The sequence below is a fragment of the Cherax quadricarinatus genome, chromosome 27 (genome assembly GCF_038502225.1).
Source record: "Cherax quadricarinatus isolate ZL_2023a chromosome 27, ASM3850222v1, whole genome shotgun sequence".
In the NCBI taxonomy this organism is placed as follows: Eukaryota; Metazoa; Arthropoda; class Malacostraca; order Decapoda; family Parastacidae; genus Cherax; species Cherax quadricarinatus.
The window spans coordinates 32,075,036-32,094,153 of NC_091318.1; the positions used below are offsets into that span (position 1 = coordinate 32,075,036).

Consider the following 19,118-nt stretch of genomic DNA (forward strand, 5'->3'; position numbering starts at 1 on the left):
TTTTATTGAATGACTAAATTAGATTTCAACAATTTGATCTTATTTTTTTCGTAATTCTGATTAAGGAGGAAATTTAGATACAATTCCTTTTAAGGTTATGTTCGTTGTGATGCTTTAAATTACTGGCTGATGGCTGTGTGATAGATAAGGTACACAACCTGTTCACCCTTAACAGTAAAAATAAAATCTTCCCATTGTTGGTTAAACGCTCTCTTTTTTTTGTTCGTATTTCCGTTTTATTTTGCTCGGTCATTAAACCCGGGTTTCATAACTTTAACTAAAATCAGTCTTAAGTATTTATTAATAAGAAAAGCACTTATCTACACTGAACTGCACTAGTTATGTTAGGCTACCGCTACAAGCGAGTAACTTGTGTGTACTGCAAAAAGAGTGGTGGCACAGAGTCCAGTTGCATAAACCGTACTTGTTTAAAACAGGTTTTGAGTATTTTCATTGAGTTTAAATATCAGTTTGGGCACATAAAGTACATAAATGTTTGAAAAAATAATGTGAATTACTTGTAGTTATATATATATATATATATATATATATATATATATATATATATATATATATATATATATATATATATATATATATATATATATATGTCGTGCCGAATAGGCAGAACTTGCTATCTTGGCTTAAATAGCAACGCTCATCTTGCCATATAGGACATGTGAAAATTTGTGTATGCAGTAATTTCGCCAAAATCGTTCTGAACCTAACGAAAAAAATATATTTCACTGTGTTTGTTCAGTATTAAATTATTGTAAACAAATATAAAATATATTTAGGTGGGTTAGGCTAAAATAAATTGTTCTTGTTATAATAAGGTTAGGTAAGGTTTCTAAGTTCCTTTTGGTGCAAAATTATAAATTTTTACATCAACATTAATGAAAAAAATATATCTTTAAACGTATAAGAGAAAATTTTAGAAAGGACTTAATTTTAAGTGAGTTCTTGCTAATTGACCAGTTTTACATATTCGGCACGACATATATATATATATATATATATATATATATATATATATATATATATATATATATATATATATATATATATATATATATATATATATAATATTATAATTTTGGTACGTACTATACTACTATAGATTATTAATTTAATATTTAAGGAGAAATAGTAGTGAAAGGCAATATTTTCTCTGGAGCAGGAGAGAGTAGATTCGGGAGCCGCAGTTTGCCCACCGTTTGTATAAACATTGACACATACAACTCTCGTTGCCACATTATAAGAGGTATACAATACCGACAAGGTGATGAATAAGACACATGTATCTACTTAAGGCTAACGCTAGGAATGTTCACCTTGAATTAAAGCTGAGGGACCGAATACCTTCTATGTAGGTTAATGGACTAATCACGTAATAAGGCTAATTGAAACTCACCTCTGTTCGACTGAAAAAGCCTGCTGTTGCACATGTCTTATTCATCACCTTTCAGTGTACATTCTTGTCTGCTGATGAAATGTGACAGAGAAATATGGCTTACATTTATTCCCACAACTTACATGTAAAATAGTGAAGCCGTATACTTTGCGTGTTTTTATGTTGAAAAATATCACGAAGAGTAGAGCAGCTACACTAACTGCTCAGACTATAAAATTGCCATTTAGAATAGTGAAGCTGCACAGTACTGGTGTTCGTGCCTTATAACTACTGCATATTATAGTATGGTGTAGGAGCACACTCAGGGTGTTACCACTATCATACACGAGAGTGTAGTCGTACACAACAGGTGTTTGTATAATGTCATTTACAAGAGAGTGGTCCAACATCAGAGGCCAAATGGACATACATTCAAAATTTCTAATGGTAATTTCATCTTTATTGAATATAAGACCACATAACACTAGTGATGCTAGCATATATCAAGGTTAAGATATATACAGATTCCTTTATTATAGAACCTGGAAGCTTTTGCACTAAGCTGAAACAGAACAATTTATGAGCTCAAAAAGCAAGAAGAATTTTTATTTTATTGTCTGATGTGCAAAAGTTGGGCCGGAGTGAATATGTAAATTTCTCTTTCAAGTTCCATTAAAACGAGTGGAAAAAATATAATTAAATATAATAAATGTAAACAGGAAAAAAGTATTGACGAATAAGAGATACTAAATTTCTACTAAACCAGTGATAGTTTTATTTTTGCTTATTAGTGGGACGTAATTATTTTCACTTACAAATAATGTTGCATTTCACATATTAGCAGAATTGCAAGCAACATAAAATCTTCTCATTTCATGTTAAACAAGAATCTTTCTATTCATGTTGAGTCTCATTTTAAAGATAACACACTGAACATTACTCAGTGTATTTTAATTCATTTGCCAGTAACTTTAACTAACTTTAACTTTTCCCCGTATTTTTGAATCAGCCGAACTGGAGACAGATCGACGGGTTCAAACACTGACACATCCCACACAAAGTGAGCAAGTGCTTGTATATGCAAGAACCCGAGTAGAGTTCCAGGTTTACTTATCAAACTGCCATTTCACTTCTCTTTATACATGACACACACTAGAATGCCAGAGACTGTTGTGTATATTGTAGCTCACCCAAATTATTTCAAGTCGCTTTTTGAATGAGTGTGCATTGGGAGCACCATAAATTGACCCGTGGGCCACGTATGGCCCACAGGCCTATAGCTGGACCACTTGGTCATAGAATACTGAGACAGACCACTGAGTATATCGTATAGAATAGTGCAGCCTGGCGCTTCTATGTACTTAACATAACAAATAACAAAAAAGGCACAATACTGTGACTGGAACAATACAGAAATAACCCGCACATAGGAGAGAGGAGGTTACGACGACGTTTCGGACCAACTTGGACCATTTACAAAGTCACACTAACAAAAAGGAGTACAGGGAGTTTATATAGGCCAGTATAAGGGGACGGGACAAGAGAGGTAGTAAGAAAGGAGGAAGAGAGGTAATGTTAGTGTGACTTTGTAAATGGTCCAAGTCGGACCGAAGAGTCGTCGTAAGCTCCTCTCTCCTATGTGCGAGTTATTTGTGTATTGTACTTAACACTGTTTAGTAAAAGACTATCGAGTTTACTTGTGTTCAGGGAGACGGATGAGTGGAGGCTGTGTTGTCTAGCAAGACACGTGGAGAAGTGTCTACCTGAAGCAGATGAGTTCTCTTCGTGTGAGGACCTCATGTCCAACCTGGTGCTGCGGGTGTGTATCTGGATCCTGGGCTTCACTGCTCTCCTTGGCAACTCCTTCGTCATCATCTGGCGAAGTCTCTACTCCAGCGGGAACAAGGTGAGTCCTCTCTTGCCAGGTGTTCTCGCGCTACCAGTAATACTGTTGCAGATTTGACAGTTTCGTTATGCTACTCAACCACCGCTTTGCCACACCTGTGTTACAACTGTAATGTTTAAAATTGCTTATACGTTTATATAAGCTTGTGAAATTAATCTAACCAACCTAAAATAACTTACTTTTGCCTATAGCAACCAACCCTGCCCTAGACCAGCCTATCCTAGCCTAACCTAACCAAACCTAACCTAACGCAACCAACCCTGCCCTAGACCAGCCTATCCTAGCCTAACCTAACCAAACCTAACCTAACGCAACCAACCCTGCCCTAGACCAGCCTATCCTAGCCTAACCTAACCAAACCTAACCTAACGCAACCAACCCTGCCCTAGACCAGCCTATCTTAGCCTAACCTAACCAAACCTAACCTAACGCAACCAACCCTGCCCTGGACCAGCCTATCTTAGCCTAACCTAACCAAACCTAACCTAACGCAACCAACCCTTCCCTGGACCAGCCTATCCTAGCCTAACCTAACCAAACCTAACCTAACGCAACCAACAGTGCCCTAGACCAGCCTATCTTAGCCCAACGTAACCAAACCTAACTTAACGCAACCAACCCTGCCCTAGACCAGCCTATCCTAGCCTAACCTAACCAAACTTAACCTAGCGCAACCAACCCTGCCCTAGACCAGCCTATCCTAGCCTAACCTAACCAAACCTAACCTAACGCAACCAACCCTGCCCTAGACCAGCCTATCATAGCCTAACCTAACCAAACCTAACCTAACGCAACCAACCCTGCCCTAGACCAGCCTATCCTAGCCTAACCTAACCAAACCTAACCTAACGCAACCAACCCTGCCCTAGACCAGCCTATCCTAGCCTAACCTAACCAAACCTAACCTAACGCAACCAACCCTGCCCTAGACCAGCCTATCCTAGCCTAACCTAACCAAACCTAACCTAACACAACTAACCCTGCCCTAGACCAGCCTATCCTAGCCTAGCCTAACCAAACCTAACCTAACGCAACCAACCCTGCCCTAGACCAGCCTATCTTAGCCTAACCTAACCAAACCTAACCTAACGCAACCAACCCTGCCCTGGACCAGCCTATCTTATCCTAACCTAACCAAACCTAACCTAACGCAACCAACCCTGCCCTAGACCAGCCTATCCTAGCCTAACCTAACCAAACCTAACCTAACGCAACCAACCCTGCCCTAGACCAGCCTATCCTAGCCTAACCTAACCAAACCTAACCTAACGCAACCAACCCTACCCTAGACCAGCCTATCCTAGCCTAACCTAACCAAACCTAACCTAACACAACCAACCCTGCCCTAGACCAGCCTATCCTAGCCTAACCTAACCAAACCTAACCTAACGCAACCAACCTGCCCTAGACCAGCCTCTCCTAGCCTAACCTAACCAAACCTAACCTAACGCAACCAACCCTGCCCTAGACCAGCCTATCCTAGCCTAACCTAACCAAACCTAACTTAACGCAACCAACCCTGCCCTAGACCAGCCTATCCTAGCCTAACTTAATCTACCCATATAATGACGAGAACTGTATACAGTACCACAAGCAGATGAGCAAGACGTGCTTCAGTAAAAGCTGCACAAGTACTGGCTGCCTTCCGCTAGTGAAACTTCATAATGGCTGCCTTCTACTAGTGAAGTTTCACCTTGCTGTCTTCTTCTAGTGAAGCCTCAGGCTGGATTCTTTCCACTAGTGAAGCTTCACCATTTCTGCCTTACTCTATTGAAGACTCACCTTGGATTTCTTCCTCCAGTGAGGGCTCGCCCTGGGTGCCTTCTTCTAGTGAAGCTTCAAGCTGGTTGCCTTCCTATAGTGGAGCTTCTTCCTATCTCCCTTCCATTAGTGAAACTTCACTATGGCTGCCTTCATCTAGTGAAGCATCACTATGCCTCCCTTCCACTAGTGAAGCCTCACCCTGGCTGCCTTCCTCAGGTCAAGCTTCACCCTGGGTGCTTTCCTTTAGTGACACTTCACCCTGGCTACCTTTGTCTAGTGAAGCTTCACGCTGGCTGCCTTCCTCTAGTGAAGCTTCACACGAGCTGACCTATTGCACTGAAACTTCACGGTGGCTGCCTTCCTTTAGTGAAGTTTCACTTTGGCTAACCTCCTTTACTGAAGCTTCACGCTGGCTGCCTTCCTCTAGCGAAGCTTCACCTTGACTGACCTCCTATGCTGAAGCTTCACGCTGGCTGCCTTCCTTTAGTGAAGCTTCACCTTGGCTGACCTCCTTTGCTGAAGCTACACGCTGGCTGCCTTCCTCTAGTGAAGCTTCACGCTGGCTGTCTTCCTCTAGTGAAACTTCACGCTGGCTGCCTTCCTCTAGTGAAGCTTCACGCTGGCTGCCTTCCTCTAGTGAACCATCACCTGGCTGTCTTTCTCTAGTGAAGCTTCACGCTGGCTGCCTTCCTCTAGTGAAGCTTCACGCTGGCTGTCTTTCTCTAGTGAACCTTCACGCTGGCTGTCTTTCTCTAGTGAAGCTTCACGCTGGCTGTCTTCCTCTAGTGAAGCTTCACGCTGGCTGCCTTCCTCTAGTGAACCTTCACCTGGCTGTCTTTCTCTAGTGAAGCTTCACGCTGGCTGTCTTTCTCTAGTGAAGCTTCACCTGGCTGTCTTCCTCTAGTGAACCTTCACCTGGCTGCCTTCCTGTAGTGAAGCTTCACGCTGGCTGCCTTCCTCTAGTGAACCTTCACCTGGCTGCCTTCCTCTAATGAACCTTCACCTGGCTGCCTTTCTCTAGTGAAACTTCACGCTGGCTGCCTTCCTCTAGTGAAGCTTCACGCTGGCTGCCTCCCTCTAGTGAAGCTTCACGCTGGATGCCTCCCTCTAGTGAAGCTTCACGCTGGCTGCCTTCCTCTAGTGAAGCTTCACGCTGGCTGCCTTCCTCTAGTGAACCTTCACCTGGCTGCCTTCCTCTAGTGAAGCTTCACGCTGGCTGCCTTCCTCTAGCGAATCGTCATCATGACTGACCTCCTATGCTGAAGCTTCACGCTGGCTGCCTTCCTTTAGTGAAGCTTCACCTTGGCTGACCTCCTTTACTGAAGCTTCACGCTGGCTGCCTTCCTCTAGTGAAGCTTTACGCTGGCTGCCTTCCTCTAGTAAACCTTCACGCTGGCTGCCTTCCGCTAGTGAGCCTTCACCTGGCTTCCTTCCTCTAGTGAAGCTTCACGCTGACTGCCTTCCTCTAGTGAAACTTCACGCTGGCTGCCTTCCTCTATTGAAACTTCACGCTGGCTGCCTTCCTCTAGTGAAGCTTCACGCTGGCTGCCTTCCTCTAGTGAACCTTCACCTGGCTGCCTTTCTCTAGTGAAGCTTCACGCTGGCTGCCTTCCTCTAGTGAAGCTTCACGCTGGCTGCCTTCCTCTAGTGAACATTCACCTGGCTGCCTTCCTCTAGTGAACCTTCACGCTGGCTGCCTTCCTCTAGTGAACGTTCACATCGCTGCCTTTCTCTAGTGAACCTTCACGCTGGCTCCCTTCCTCTAGTGAACCTTCACATCGCTGCCTTTCTCTAGTGAAGCTTCACGCTGGCTGCCTTCCTCTAGTGAAGCTTCACGCTGGCTGCCTTCCTCTAGTGAACATTCACCTGGCTGCCTCCCTCTAGTGAACCTTCACGCTGGCTGCCTTCCTCTAGTGAACCTTCACCTGGCTGCCTTCCTCTAGTGAAGCTTCACGCTGGCTGCCTTCCTCTAGTGAACCTTCACCTGGCTGCCTTTCTCTAGTGAAGCTTCACGCTGGCTGCCTTCCTCTAGTGAAGCTTCACGGTGGCTGCCTCCCTCTAGTGAAGCTTCACGCTGGCTGCCTCCCTCTAGTGAAGCTTCACGCTGGCTGCCTTCCTCTAGTGAAGCTTCACGCTGGCTGCCTTCCTCTAGTGAAGCTTCACGTTGGCTGCCTTCCTCTAGTGAACCTTCACCTGGCTGCCTTCCTCTAGTGAAGCTTCACGCTGGCTGCCTTCCTCTAGTGAAGCTTCACGGTGGCTGCCTCGCTCTGGTGAAGCTTCACGCTGGCTGCCTCCCTCTAGTGAAGCTTCACGCTGGCTGCCTTCCTCTAGTGAACCTTCACCTGGCTGCCTTCCTCTAGTGAAGCTTCATTCTGACTGCCTTCCTCTAGTGAACCTTCACCTGGCTGCCTTCCTCTAGTGAAGCTTCACGCTGGCTGCCTTCCTCTAGTGAACCTTCACCTGGCTGCCTTCCTCTAGTGAACCTTCACGCTGGCTGCCTTCCTCTAGTGAAGCTTCACGCTGGCTGCCTTCCTCTAATGAACCTTCACCTGGCTGCCTTCCTCTAGTGAACCTTCACCTGGCTGCCTTCCTCTAGTTAAGCTTCACGCTGGCTGCCTTCCTCTAGTGAAACTTCACGCTGGCTGTCTTCCTCTAGTGAAACTTCACGCTGGCTGCCTTCCTCTAGTGAAGCTTCACGCTGGCTGCCTTCCTCTAGTGAACCTTCACCTGGCTGCCTTTCTCTAGTGACGATTCACGCTGGCTGCCTTCTTCTAGTGAAGCTTCACACTGGCTGCCTTCCTCTAGTGAACATTCACCTGGCTGCCTTCCTCTAGTGAACATTCACCTGGCTGCCTTCCTCTACTGAACCTTTCCCTGGCTGCCTTCCTCTAGTGAAGCTTAACGTTGGCTGCCTTCCTCTAGTGAACCTTCACCTGGCTGCCTTTCTCTAGTAAAGCTTCACGCTGGCTGCCTTCCTCTAGTGAATCTTCACGCTGGCTGCCTCCCTCTAGTGAAGCTTCACGCTGGCTTCCTCCCTCTAGTGAAGCTTCACGCTGGCTGCCTTCCTCTAGTGAAGCTTCACGCTGGCTGCCTTACTCTAGTGAAGCTTCACGCTGGCTGCCTTCCTCTAGTGAAGCTTCACGCTGGCTGCCTTCCTCTATTGAACCTTCACCTAGCTGCCTTCCTCTAGTGAAGCTTCACGCTGGCTACCTTCCTTTAGTGAACCTTCACCTGGCTGCCTTCCTCTAGTGAAGCTTCACGCTGGCTGCCTTCCTCTAGTGAAGCTTCACGCTGGCTGCCTTCCTCTAGTAAACCTTCACTTGGCTGCCTTCCTCTAGTGAAGCTTCACGCTGGCTGCCTTCCTCTAATGAACCTTCACCTGGCTGCCTTCCTCTAGTGAACCTTTACCTGGCTGCCTTCCTCTAGTGAAGCTTCACACTGGCTGCCTTCCTCTAGTGAAGCTTCACGCTGGCTGCCTTCCTCTAGTAAACCTTCACCTGGCTGCCTTCCTCTACTGAAGCTTCACGCTGGCTGCCTTCCTCTAGTGAACCTTCACCTGGCTGCCTTCCTCTAGTGAAGCTTCACGCTGGCTGCCTTCCTCTAATGAACCTTCACCTGGCTGCCTTTCTCTAGTGAACCTTCACCTGGCTGCCTTCCTCTAGTGAACCTTCACCTGGCTGCCTTCCTCTAGTGAACCTTCACCTGGCTGCCTTCCTCTAGTGAACCTTCACCTGGCTGCCTTCCTCTAGTGAACCTTCACCTTGCTGCCTTCCTCTAGTGATCCTTCACCTGGCTGCCTTCCTCTAGTGAACCTTCACCTTGCTGCCTTCCTCTAGTGAACCTTCACCCATTGCCTTCCTCTAGTGAACCTTCACCTGGCTGCCTTCCTCTAGTAAACCTTCACCTGGCTGCCTTCCTCTAGTGTACCTTCACGCTGGCTGCCTTCCTCTAGTGAACCTTCACCTTGCTGCCTTCCTCTAGTGAACCTTCACCTGGCTGCTTTCCTCTAGTGAACCTTCACCTGGCTGCCTTCCTCTAGTGAACCTTCACATGGCTGCCTTCCTCTAGTGAACCTTCACCTGGCTGCCTTCCTCTAGTGAACCTTCACCTTGCTGCCTTCCTCTAGTGAACCTTCACCTTGCTGCCTTCCTCTAGTGAACCTTCACCTGCCTGCCTTCCTCTTATGAACCTTCACCTGGCTGCCTTCCTCTAGTGAACCTTCACCTGGCTGCCTTCCTCTAGTGAACCTTCACCTGGCTGCCTTCCTCTAGTGAACCTTCACCTGCCTGCCTTCCTCTAGTGAACCTTCACCTGGCTGCCTTCCTCTAGTGAACCTTCACCTGGCTGCCTTCCTCTAGTGAACCTTCACCTGGCTGCCTTCCTCTAGTGAACCTTCACCTGGCTGCCTTCCTCTAGTGAACCTTCACCTGGCTGCCTTCCTCTAGTGAACCTTCACCTTGCTGCCTTCCTCTAGTGAACCTTCACCTGGCTGCTTTCCTCTAGTGAACCTTCACCTTGCTGCCTTCTTGAAACAACGAGGTACATTTTGTTTAGCAAGTATTGCAGCGACGTGTTACCCAGTGTTACACTTAGTCTTTGTCACTCACACTGGTGATGTGATGTTACTCTGGCGACGTGATGTTACTCACTCTGGTGATGTGATGTTACTCTGGCGACGTGATGTTACTCACTCTGGTGATGTGATGTTACTCTGGCGACGTGATGTTACTCACTCTGGTGATGTGATGTTACTCTGGCGACGTGATGTTATTCACACTAGTGACGTGATGTTATTCATACTAGTAACGTGATGTTACGCTGGCGACGTGATATTATTCACACTAGTGACGTGATGTTACACTGGCGACGTGATATTATTCACACTAGTGACGTGATGTTACACTGACGACGTGATGTTACTCACACTGGCGACGTGATGTTATTCACACTAGTAACGTGATGTTACACTGGCGACGTGATGTTACTCACACTAGTGACGTGATGTTACACTGGCGACGTGATGTTACTCACACTAGTGACGTGATGTTACACTGGCGACGTGATGTTACTCACACTAGTGACGTGATGTTACACTGGCGACGTGATGTTACTCACACTAGTGACGTGATGTTACTCACACTAGTGACGCGATGTTATTCAAACTAGTGACGTGATGTTACACTTGCGACGTGAAGTTACTCACACTGGCGACGTGATGTTACTCACACTGGCGACGTGATGTTACTCACAATAGTGACGTGATGTTACACTGGTGACGAGATGTTACTCTGGCGCCGTTATGTTTCTCTCACTGGTGGCGTCATGTCACTCACACTGGTGACCTCACGTCTCTCACACTGATAACGTCGTTTCACTCATACTGGCGACGTCATGTTACTCACACTGGTGACGTCATGCCACTCACACTGCTGACGTCATGTCAATCACACTGGTGACGTCATGTCGCTCACACTGATGACGTCATTTCACTCACACTGATGACATCATGTCACTTACACTAGAGACGTTGTGTCACTTACAGGTTTACACTAGTGACGTCATGTCACTCACACTGATGACGTCATGTCACTTACACTAGTGTCGTCATGTCACTTACACTAGTGACGTCATGTCACTCACACTGATGCCGTCACGTCACTTACACTAGTGACGTCATGTCACTTACACTAGTGACGTCATGTCACTTACACTAGTGACGTCATGTCACTTACACTAGTGACGTCATGTCACTCACACTGATGACGTCATGTCACTTGCGCTAGAGATGTTAATGTCACTTACACTGGTTTACACTAGTGACGTCATGTCACTCACACTGATGACGTCATGTCACATACACTAGTGACGTCATGTCACTCACACTGATGACGTCATGTCACTTACACTAGTGTCGTCATGTCACTTACACTAGTGACGTCATGTCACTCACACTGATGCCGTCACGTCACTTACACTAGTGACGTCATGTCACTTACACTAGTGACGTCATGTCACTTACACTAGTGACGTCATGTCACTTACACTAGTGACGTCATGTCACTCACACTGATGACGTCATGTCACTTGCGCTAGAGATGTTAATGTCACTTACACTGGTTTACACTAGTGACGTCATGTCACTCACACTGATGACGTCATGTCACATACACTAGTGACGTCATGTCACTCACACTGATCACGTCATGTCACACTAGTGACGTCATGTCACTTACACTAATGACGTCATGTCACGTACACTAGTGACGACATGTCACTTACACTAGTGACGTCATGTCACTTACACTAGTCACGTCATGTCACTCACACTGATGACGTCATGTCACTTACACTAGTGACGTCATGTCACACTAGTGACGTCATGTCACTTACACTAGCGACGTCATGTCACTTAAGGTGGCATACCTGAAATCTTTCCTGTAAGAATTAGTGGTTTTTTGATGTGCTTTAAGGATTGCCTTCTTCAGTAGGTTATAATTACATATGATATCCTGCGACAAAGTTGCATAGATATTCAAGGCTGTACCAGAAAATAACATTCCTAACCTGGTAGCCCAGGTGTCAGCAGGCCATTCACAGAGGGTAGCGGTATTTTCAAACCTGATAATGTATGAAGTTATGTCTTCTCCCTCTGTGAAGGGAGGTAAATTAGGTGTTGGAATATGTGCACTAGCTGCACGTTGTTCCATTACTCCTTCATCTAATTGCTGTTGTGAGAAAGTTAACTTCTTATTCTCTAATTCAAGGTGAGTTTATTCGAGCTCGCGATCCTTTTCTCTCTCCCTTAACTCATATTCTCTGTCCTTTGCTCTTTCCTCAAGTTCCCTTAATTTAACCTGTTCATCCCGTATCTTAGCTTGTTCCTCACGTACTCTAGCTCTGTCCTCACGATCAAGTCTATCACGCTCCTTTTTGTCTTCTCTCTCTCTTTCTAACTGTCTTTCTTGGATTTCTCTCTCAGTTCTCTCTCTCTCCTTTTTCTCTTCTCTTTCGATTCTCTCTCTCTCTTTTCTTCTTCTCTTTCCCTTTCTAACTGTCTTTCTTCTCTCTCAATTCTCTCTCTTTCAAGTCTTTCCTGGATCTTAGTACTAATGAAAGATTCTAAATTTTTCCCTTTTATTCCTAACTTGCTTCCAGCATTCATCCAAAACTGGTATTCATCCATACTTGCAAGAATAACTTAAACTATCAGGGGAAATGAAACGGGTATTAAAGAAAACGGAGGGTTCAATTCCTGCTCAGCTCAAACTGTAAATAAACCAGAGGGCTCGATCCCTGCTTCAATTAAACAATATGTATTAATGAAAAAGAAGGGTTCTATGCCGGCTCCGAGCAAACAGTAAGTAGAATAGGGTCACTTGACCATCCAATCTTCTCACCAACAAATCAAGAGTGCCCTATGACAGTTCCCTTGATAAAATAAAGAGCTCAATGAAACAAATTGTCACTGGAAAATCTCAGGTCCCTAGAGTCTAATCCTCCAAAGTGTTTCAAGCTCACAAGAAAGGTGGCAGAATTAACTATTATATCCTGCCTGACTTGACTTACAATAAATCGAGACTATAACAATCACCAAATCTTTTAAATACCTGTACCGTAGTCCTACCATAGAGAATGATTACTCATGGCTGGTGGTAACCGTCTGTGGTATGCGGTGTTGAAGTTCCAATGGTAGATTCGAGATGGAATTGAATCTTGATTCAGTAGAGTTGATCCTGGCAAGGTCGCCGCTTGTGAAGGCTTACTCAGCTCTGTAATAACTTCAGACAGTATTACCAAAGCTGGCTCCTCCTCAGGAATAGAAAACGAAATAATAATTAACAAAGATAAACACTTTATTATTTATTAAAGCAAACATGAAACAATAAAACATGACAGGTACATCCTATTTGAAAGAAAAATGAAAAATGAAATTAATAAAATTACATTTCAACTCAACGCTTATATATATATTGGGGTGTCTGGTGTTGGTGACACTTCGTGTTTTTGAAATCTTAGCCGTTGCTGATGTGGGGGGAGGGGTCGCAGGTGTTGGTGACCACGACCGGCTAGTTCTTCACAGAGTATCTCCGTGAGTATTCTATCCCGATGACAGGAAAGCAGGTTCTTTACCGCTGCAATGATGAGGGGTTACGTCCTGCAATTTCATACAGGTGCACAGGTAATTAAATCCAATATGGGACGTCTACAGGACGTTAGTCCGTCTCTGTCAGTTCTTCTCGTTGATTGACAGGTGACCCTCTCTGTCATCCAAGCTGAAAAGATAGACAGGTTACCGACTGCTTAAATAATCACTCTCCATGATAAGTACAATACCTAAAAGACGTGGTGATTATTACAACAGTCAACTTAGAGCAAGACTGAAAAGACTAAGTTTATTATTGGTCCAAAGTGAAGCTTTCAACCAATAAATCCACTAGAATACAAGGCAGGCATGTACTTACAGTAGCGTTGGGAGCTGTGAGTCGAGTGATTTACTGTTTGACCAGAGCCCCACACGTCACCTTTCGGGGGGGGGGGGGAAAGAGGGTGGGGAAGGGATAGTGGGAGCTAGACTGACCCTACGTTAACAAGCAGCCGGCAATCAAACTATCACTTTAGGGGTGGGGGAGAAAAGGCGGGAATAGTGGGAGCTAGACTGACCCTACCTTAACAAGTAGCCGGCAAGCAAACTATCACTTTAGGGGTGGGGGAGAAAAGGTGGGAATAGCGGGAGCTTGACTTACCCTACCTTAACAAGTAGCCGGCAATGAAACTATTGTTACTGTATACTCCCTCGCTACTCCTATCTATTGAACTTTTCCCTCACAACGGAGTTGATCATAATTTATTATTATACAGATGTTATTTATATTTATAATTTATTATTTTAGCATAGATATATATATCATTATTTTAAGATGCTAATAATTTATTATTGTAACTTGTATATATATTTTAAATACCTCTAGACCAAAGATTGTTTTTTATATTATATTAAAGATTCATTGATTTTAACGTGTATATATGTATCCCGAACTCTTTATTACAAAATGAGTAAACCTACCATCTTAAAAATAACTTTTTTTGTAATATATGAGTGGCCTGTCCGGGAGGATAATGATTATCAAGAATGATTTCTGGGATGATCATATCCGGGATGACGGTTCGGGATGCATATTACATTGATCTTTGTGTGTCGGTCCTTTTGTGGTGGGGGTGTTGCGGCCCCCTACCAAACTAGCGGTTAAATGGTTAACCTGCCGGCCGGCAGTACCACTGGGTACGTCATCAAACGCAATCTGGGGACTGCTGAGCCGGCCTTAGCAGCATTAAGTACCTGAACGCCTCACGGTACACATCTAGGCAGTAGTTACCAGAACACCTAATGGTATACATCTACTGGCCTTAGGAGCAGCAAGTACCTGAACACCTCACGGTACGCATCTACGCAGTAGTTACCAGAACACCTAATCGTACACATCTACTGGCAGTAGAGTATTCTACTGGCTTCTACTGGCGTTAGAGGAAGCGCTCACCGCAGCTCACTGAGTCTGTTGGCCTCAGTTACTTGACGGCCGCATTCAGTGAGCTTGCAGCATGGTGTTCTGCTAGTAATTCATCGGACCACCTTGCGGTGTGTCAATTGGTCTTGAAGGCGGTAGATAGTATTCACCAGACCATCTTACGGTGTACTTCTACCGGCCTTAGAGAGTATTTATAGGACTACGGGTGATGTCTGCGGACTCACCGCCTACGCTGGTCAACTGTGGGCCGGAGTCATCTGATGCTGTTTTAGTGGGACATTACATGAAGAAAAGGTTGGATTGTTACACTGAACTGGGCTAGGACCGTAGTGTGACACTTAGGGAAGTATGATGGAGTGGAACACTGAGATATGCTACAGGACCGTAGTGGAACACTGAGAAGAAAAGGGTGTCGTGTGACACTGAAGATGGCCTGGTTGTAGTGTACATTGAATAGTATCATGTGACTGGCCTCTCGAAAGACGCTACGTCGATAGTGAGTGTGTCGCAGAGATAAGGGTGTCAAGTGTGACACAGTCGAGAAAGGGTGTGGATGACGCAGAGAAAAGGGTGTCGTGTGACACGGAGAGCTGGAGTGTCTGGTGACACAGAAAAGGGTGTCAAGGGACACGGTTGTGAAGGAGCGTCATCACACAGAGAAAAGGGTGTCGAGTGACACGGTAGAGAAGGAGCGTCACAACTCGAATAAGTGTCGTGTGGGACACAGTGCGTCATTATAAGTGTCGTGTGGGACACAGAGCGTCATTATAAGTGTCGTGTGGGACACAGAGCGTCATTATAAGTGTCGTGTGGGACACAGAGCGTCATTATAAGTGTCGTGTGGGACACAGAGCGTCATTATAAGTGTCGTGTGGGACACAGAGCGTCATTATAAGTGTCGTGTGGGACACAGAGCGTCATTATAAGTGTCGTGTGGGACACAGAGCGTCATTATAAGTGTCGTGTGGGACACATAGCGTCATTATAAGTGTCGTGTGGGACACAGAGCGTCATTATAAGTGTCGTGTGGGACACAGAGCGTCATTATAAGTGTCGTGTGGGACACAGAGCGTCATTATAAGTGTCGTGTGGGACACAGAGCGTCATTATAAGTGTCGTGTGGGACACAGAGCGTCATTATAAGTGTCGTGTGGGACACAGCGTCATTATAAGTGTCGTGTGGGACACATAGCGTCATTATAAGTGTCGTGTGGGACACAGAGCGTCATTATAAGTGTCGTGTGGGACACAGAGCGTCATTATAAGTGTCGTGTGGGACACAGAGCGTCATTATAAGTGTCGTGTGGGACACAGAGCGTCATTATAAGTGTCGTGTGGTACACAGAGCGTCATTATAAGTGTCGTGTGGGACACAGAGCGTCATTATAAGTGTCGTGTGGGACACAGAGCGTCATTATAAGTGTCGTGTGGGACACAGAGCGTCATTATAAGTGTCGTGTGGGACACAGAGCGTCATTATAAGTGTCGTGTGGGACACATAGCGTCATTATAAGTGTCGTGTGGGACACAGAGCGTCATTATAAGTGTTCGGGATACATATAAACACGTTAAAATCAATTAATCTTTAATATAATATAAAAATCAATCTTTGGTCTAGAGGTATTTAAAATATATATACATGTTACAATAATAAATTATTAGCATCTTAAAATAATAATATGTATATCTATGCTAAAATAATAAAATGATGTCACCATCAGTGTAATACTTCAGTCACCATCAGTGTAATACTTCAGTCACCATCAGTGTAATACATCAGTCACCATCAGTGTAATATTTCAGTCACCATCATTGTAATATTTCAGTCACCATCATTGTAATATTTCAGTCACCATCATTGTAATATTTCAGTCACCATCAGTATAATATTTCAGTCACCATCAGTGTAATACTTCAGTCACCATCAGTGTAATACTTCAGTCACCATCAGTGTAATACTTCAGTCACCATCAGTGTAATACTTCAGTCACCATCAGTGTAATACTTCAGTCACCATCAGTTTAATATTTCAGTCACCATCAGTGTAATACTTCAGTCACCATCAGTGTAATATTTGTCACCATCTGTGTAATATTTGTCACCATCAGTGTAATATTTGTCACCACCAGTGTAATATTTGTCACCATCAGTGTAATATTTGTCACCATCTGTGTAATATTTGTCACCATCAGTGTAATATTTGTCACCATCAGTGTAATATTTGCCAGAATCAGTGTAATATTTGTCACCATCAGGCCCGGTGGCCTGGTGGTTAAAGCTCCCGCTTCACACACGGAGGGCCCGGGTTCGATTCCCGGCGGGTGGAAACATTTCGACACGTTTCCTTACACCTATTGTCCTGTTCACCTAGCAGCAAATAGGTACCTGGGTGTTAGTCGACTGGTGTGGGTCGCATCCTGGGGGACAAGTTTGAGGACCACAATGGAAATAAGTTAGACAGTCCTCGATGACTCACTGACTTTCTTGGGTTATCCTGGGTGGCTAACCCTCCGGGGTTAAAAATCCGAACGAAATCGTATCTTATCTTATCTTACCATCAGTGTAATATTTGTCACCACCAGTGTAATATTTGTCACCATCAGTGTAATATTTGTCACCACCAGTGTAATATTTGTCACCACCAGTGTAATATTTGTCACCATCAGTGTAATATTTGTCACCATCAGTGTAATATTTGTCACCACCAGTGTAATATTTGTCACCACCAGTGTAATATTTGTCACCATCAGTGTAATATTTGTCACTATCAGTGTAATATTTGTCACCATCAGTGTAATATTTGTCACCACCAGTGTAATATTTGTCACCATCAGTGTAATATTTGTCACCACCAGTGTAATATTTGTCACCATCAGTGTAATATTTGTCACCATCAGTGTAACATTTGTCACCATCAGTGTAATATTTGTCACCATCAGTGTAACATTTGTCACCATCAGTGTAACATTTGTCACCATCAGTGTAACATTTGTCACCATCAGTGTAACATTTGTCACCATCAGTGTAATATTTGTCACCATCAGTGTAACATTTGTCACCATCAGTGTAACATTTGTCACCATCAGTGTAACATTTGTCACCATCAGTGTAATATTTGTCACCACCAGTGTAATATTTGTCACCATCAGTGTAATATTTGTCACCATCAGTGTAACATTTGTCACCATCAGTGTAATATTTGTCACCATCAGTGTAACATTTGTCACCATCAGTGTAACATTTGTCACCATCAGTGTAATATTTGTCACCATCAGTGTAACATTTGTCACCATCAGTGTAACATTTGTCACCATCAGTGTAATATTTGTCACCATCAGTGTAACATTTGTCACCATCAGTGTAACATTTGTCACCACCAGTGTAATATTTGTCACCATCAGTGTAACATTTGTCACCATCAGTGTAACATTTGTCACCATCAGTGTAACATTTGTCACCATCAGTGTAATATTTGTCACCATCAGTGTAACATTTGTCACCATCAGTGTAACATTTGTCACCATCAGTGTAATATTTGTCACCATCAGTGTAACATTTGTCACCATCAGTGTAACATTTGTCACCATCAGTGTAATATTTGTCACCATCAGTGTAACATTTGTCACCATCAGTGTAACATTTGTCACCATCAGTGTAATATTTGTCACCATCTGTGTAATATTTGTCACCACCAGTGTAATATTTGTCACCATCAGTGTAATATTTGTCACCATCAGTGTAACATTTGTCACCATCAGTGTAATATTGTAATATTTCCTTCTTCCTTACATCTCGCAACTCAGAATTTTCAATTTAAATAATAATTTGTTATTATCATCTATAAAGACTTTACGTCGAGCAGTTAATTTAGTTTTTTATCAACAGCCAAAATGAAATTAGTTTCCTGTGGAAAAAACAAGAGAATTTCCTATTATAATTATAATGATTTTTATGATTGTTATTATTTTATTATTATTATTATTATTATTATTATTATTATTATTATTATTATTATTATTATTATTATTATTATTATTTTTATTATTATTATTATTATTATTATTACTTCTACTACTACTTCTATTATTATTATCATAATGTTCATCATTATTATTATGTCTGTTTTTATTATTATTGTTATAATTATTATTATTATTAGTATTCGTCATTATTATTATTACTGTTTTAATTAGTATTATTATTGTTATAATTATTATTATTATTATTATTATTATTATTATTATTATTATTATTATTATCTACCACTACTTCTATTATTATTATTATAATGCTCATCATTATTATTATGTCTGTTTTAATTATTATTATTGTTATTATTATCATCGTCATTACTACTAAGTGTCCAGGAAAGAGGGCCTTTTAGTGGTTGTTTGAATATTTTGTCTTGGTCCAACTTTTCATTATTATCGCACTCAGAACTCGAGAAAGCATTATCCGGTAGGCTTCAAATTTTAAATACTTGTGTATGGTATTTAGATTCAGATTTTTTTTAAATAACTGGCATGTGCAC

At 43.3% G+C, this 19,118-nt stretch overlaps 1 protein-coding gene across 1 annotated transcript in view; it reads left to right on the forward strand.

Annotated features, from left to right (window-relative positions):
* Nucleotides 1–19,118, forward strand: part of LOC128691012 (G-protein coupled receptor GRL101-like) — a 605,305-nt gene that overhangs the window by 559,257 nt on the left and 26,930 nt on the right. Inside the window, exon 22 of the mRNA XM_070089232.1 lies at nt 3,101–3,299. Coding sequence (XP_069945333.1) covers nt 3,101–3,299 — 199 coding nt within the window. The remainder of the gene's footprint in view (nt 1–3,100; nt 3,300–19,118) is intronic.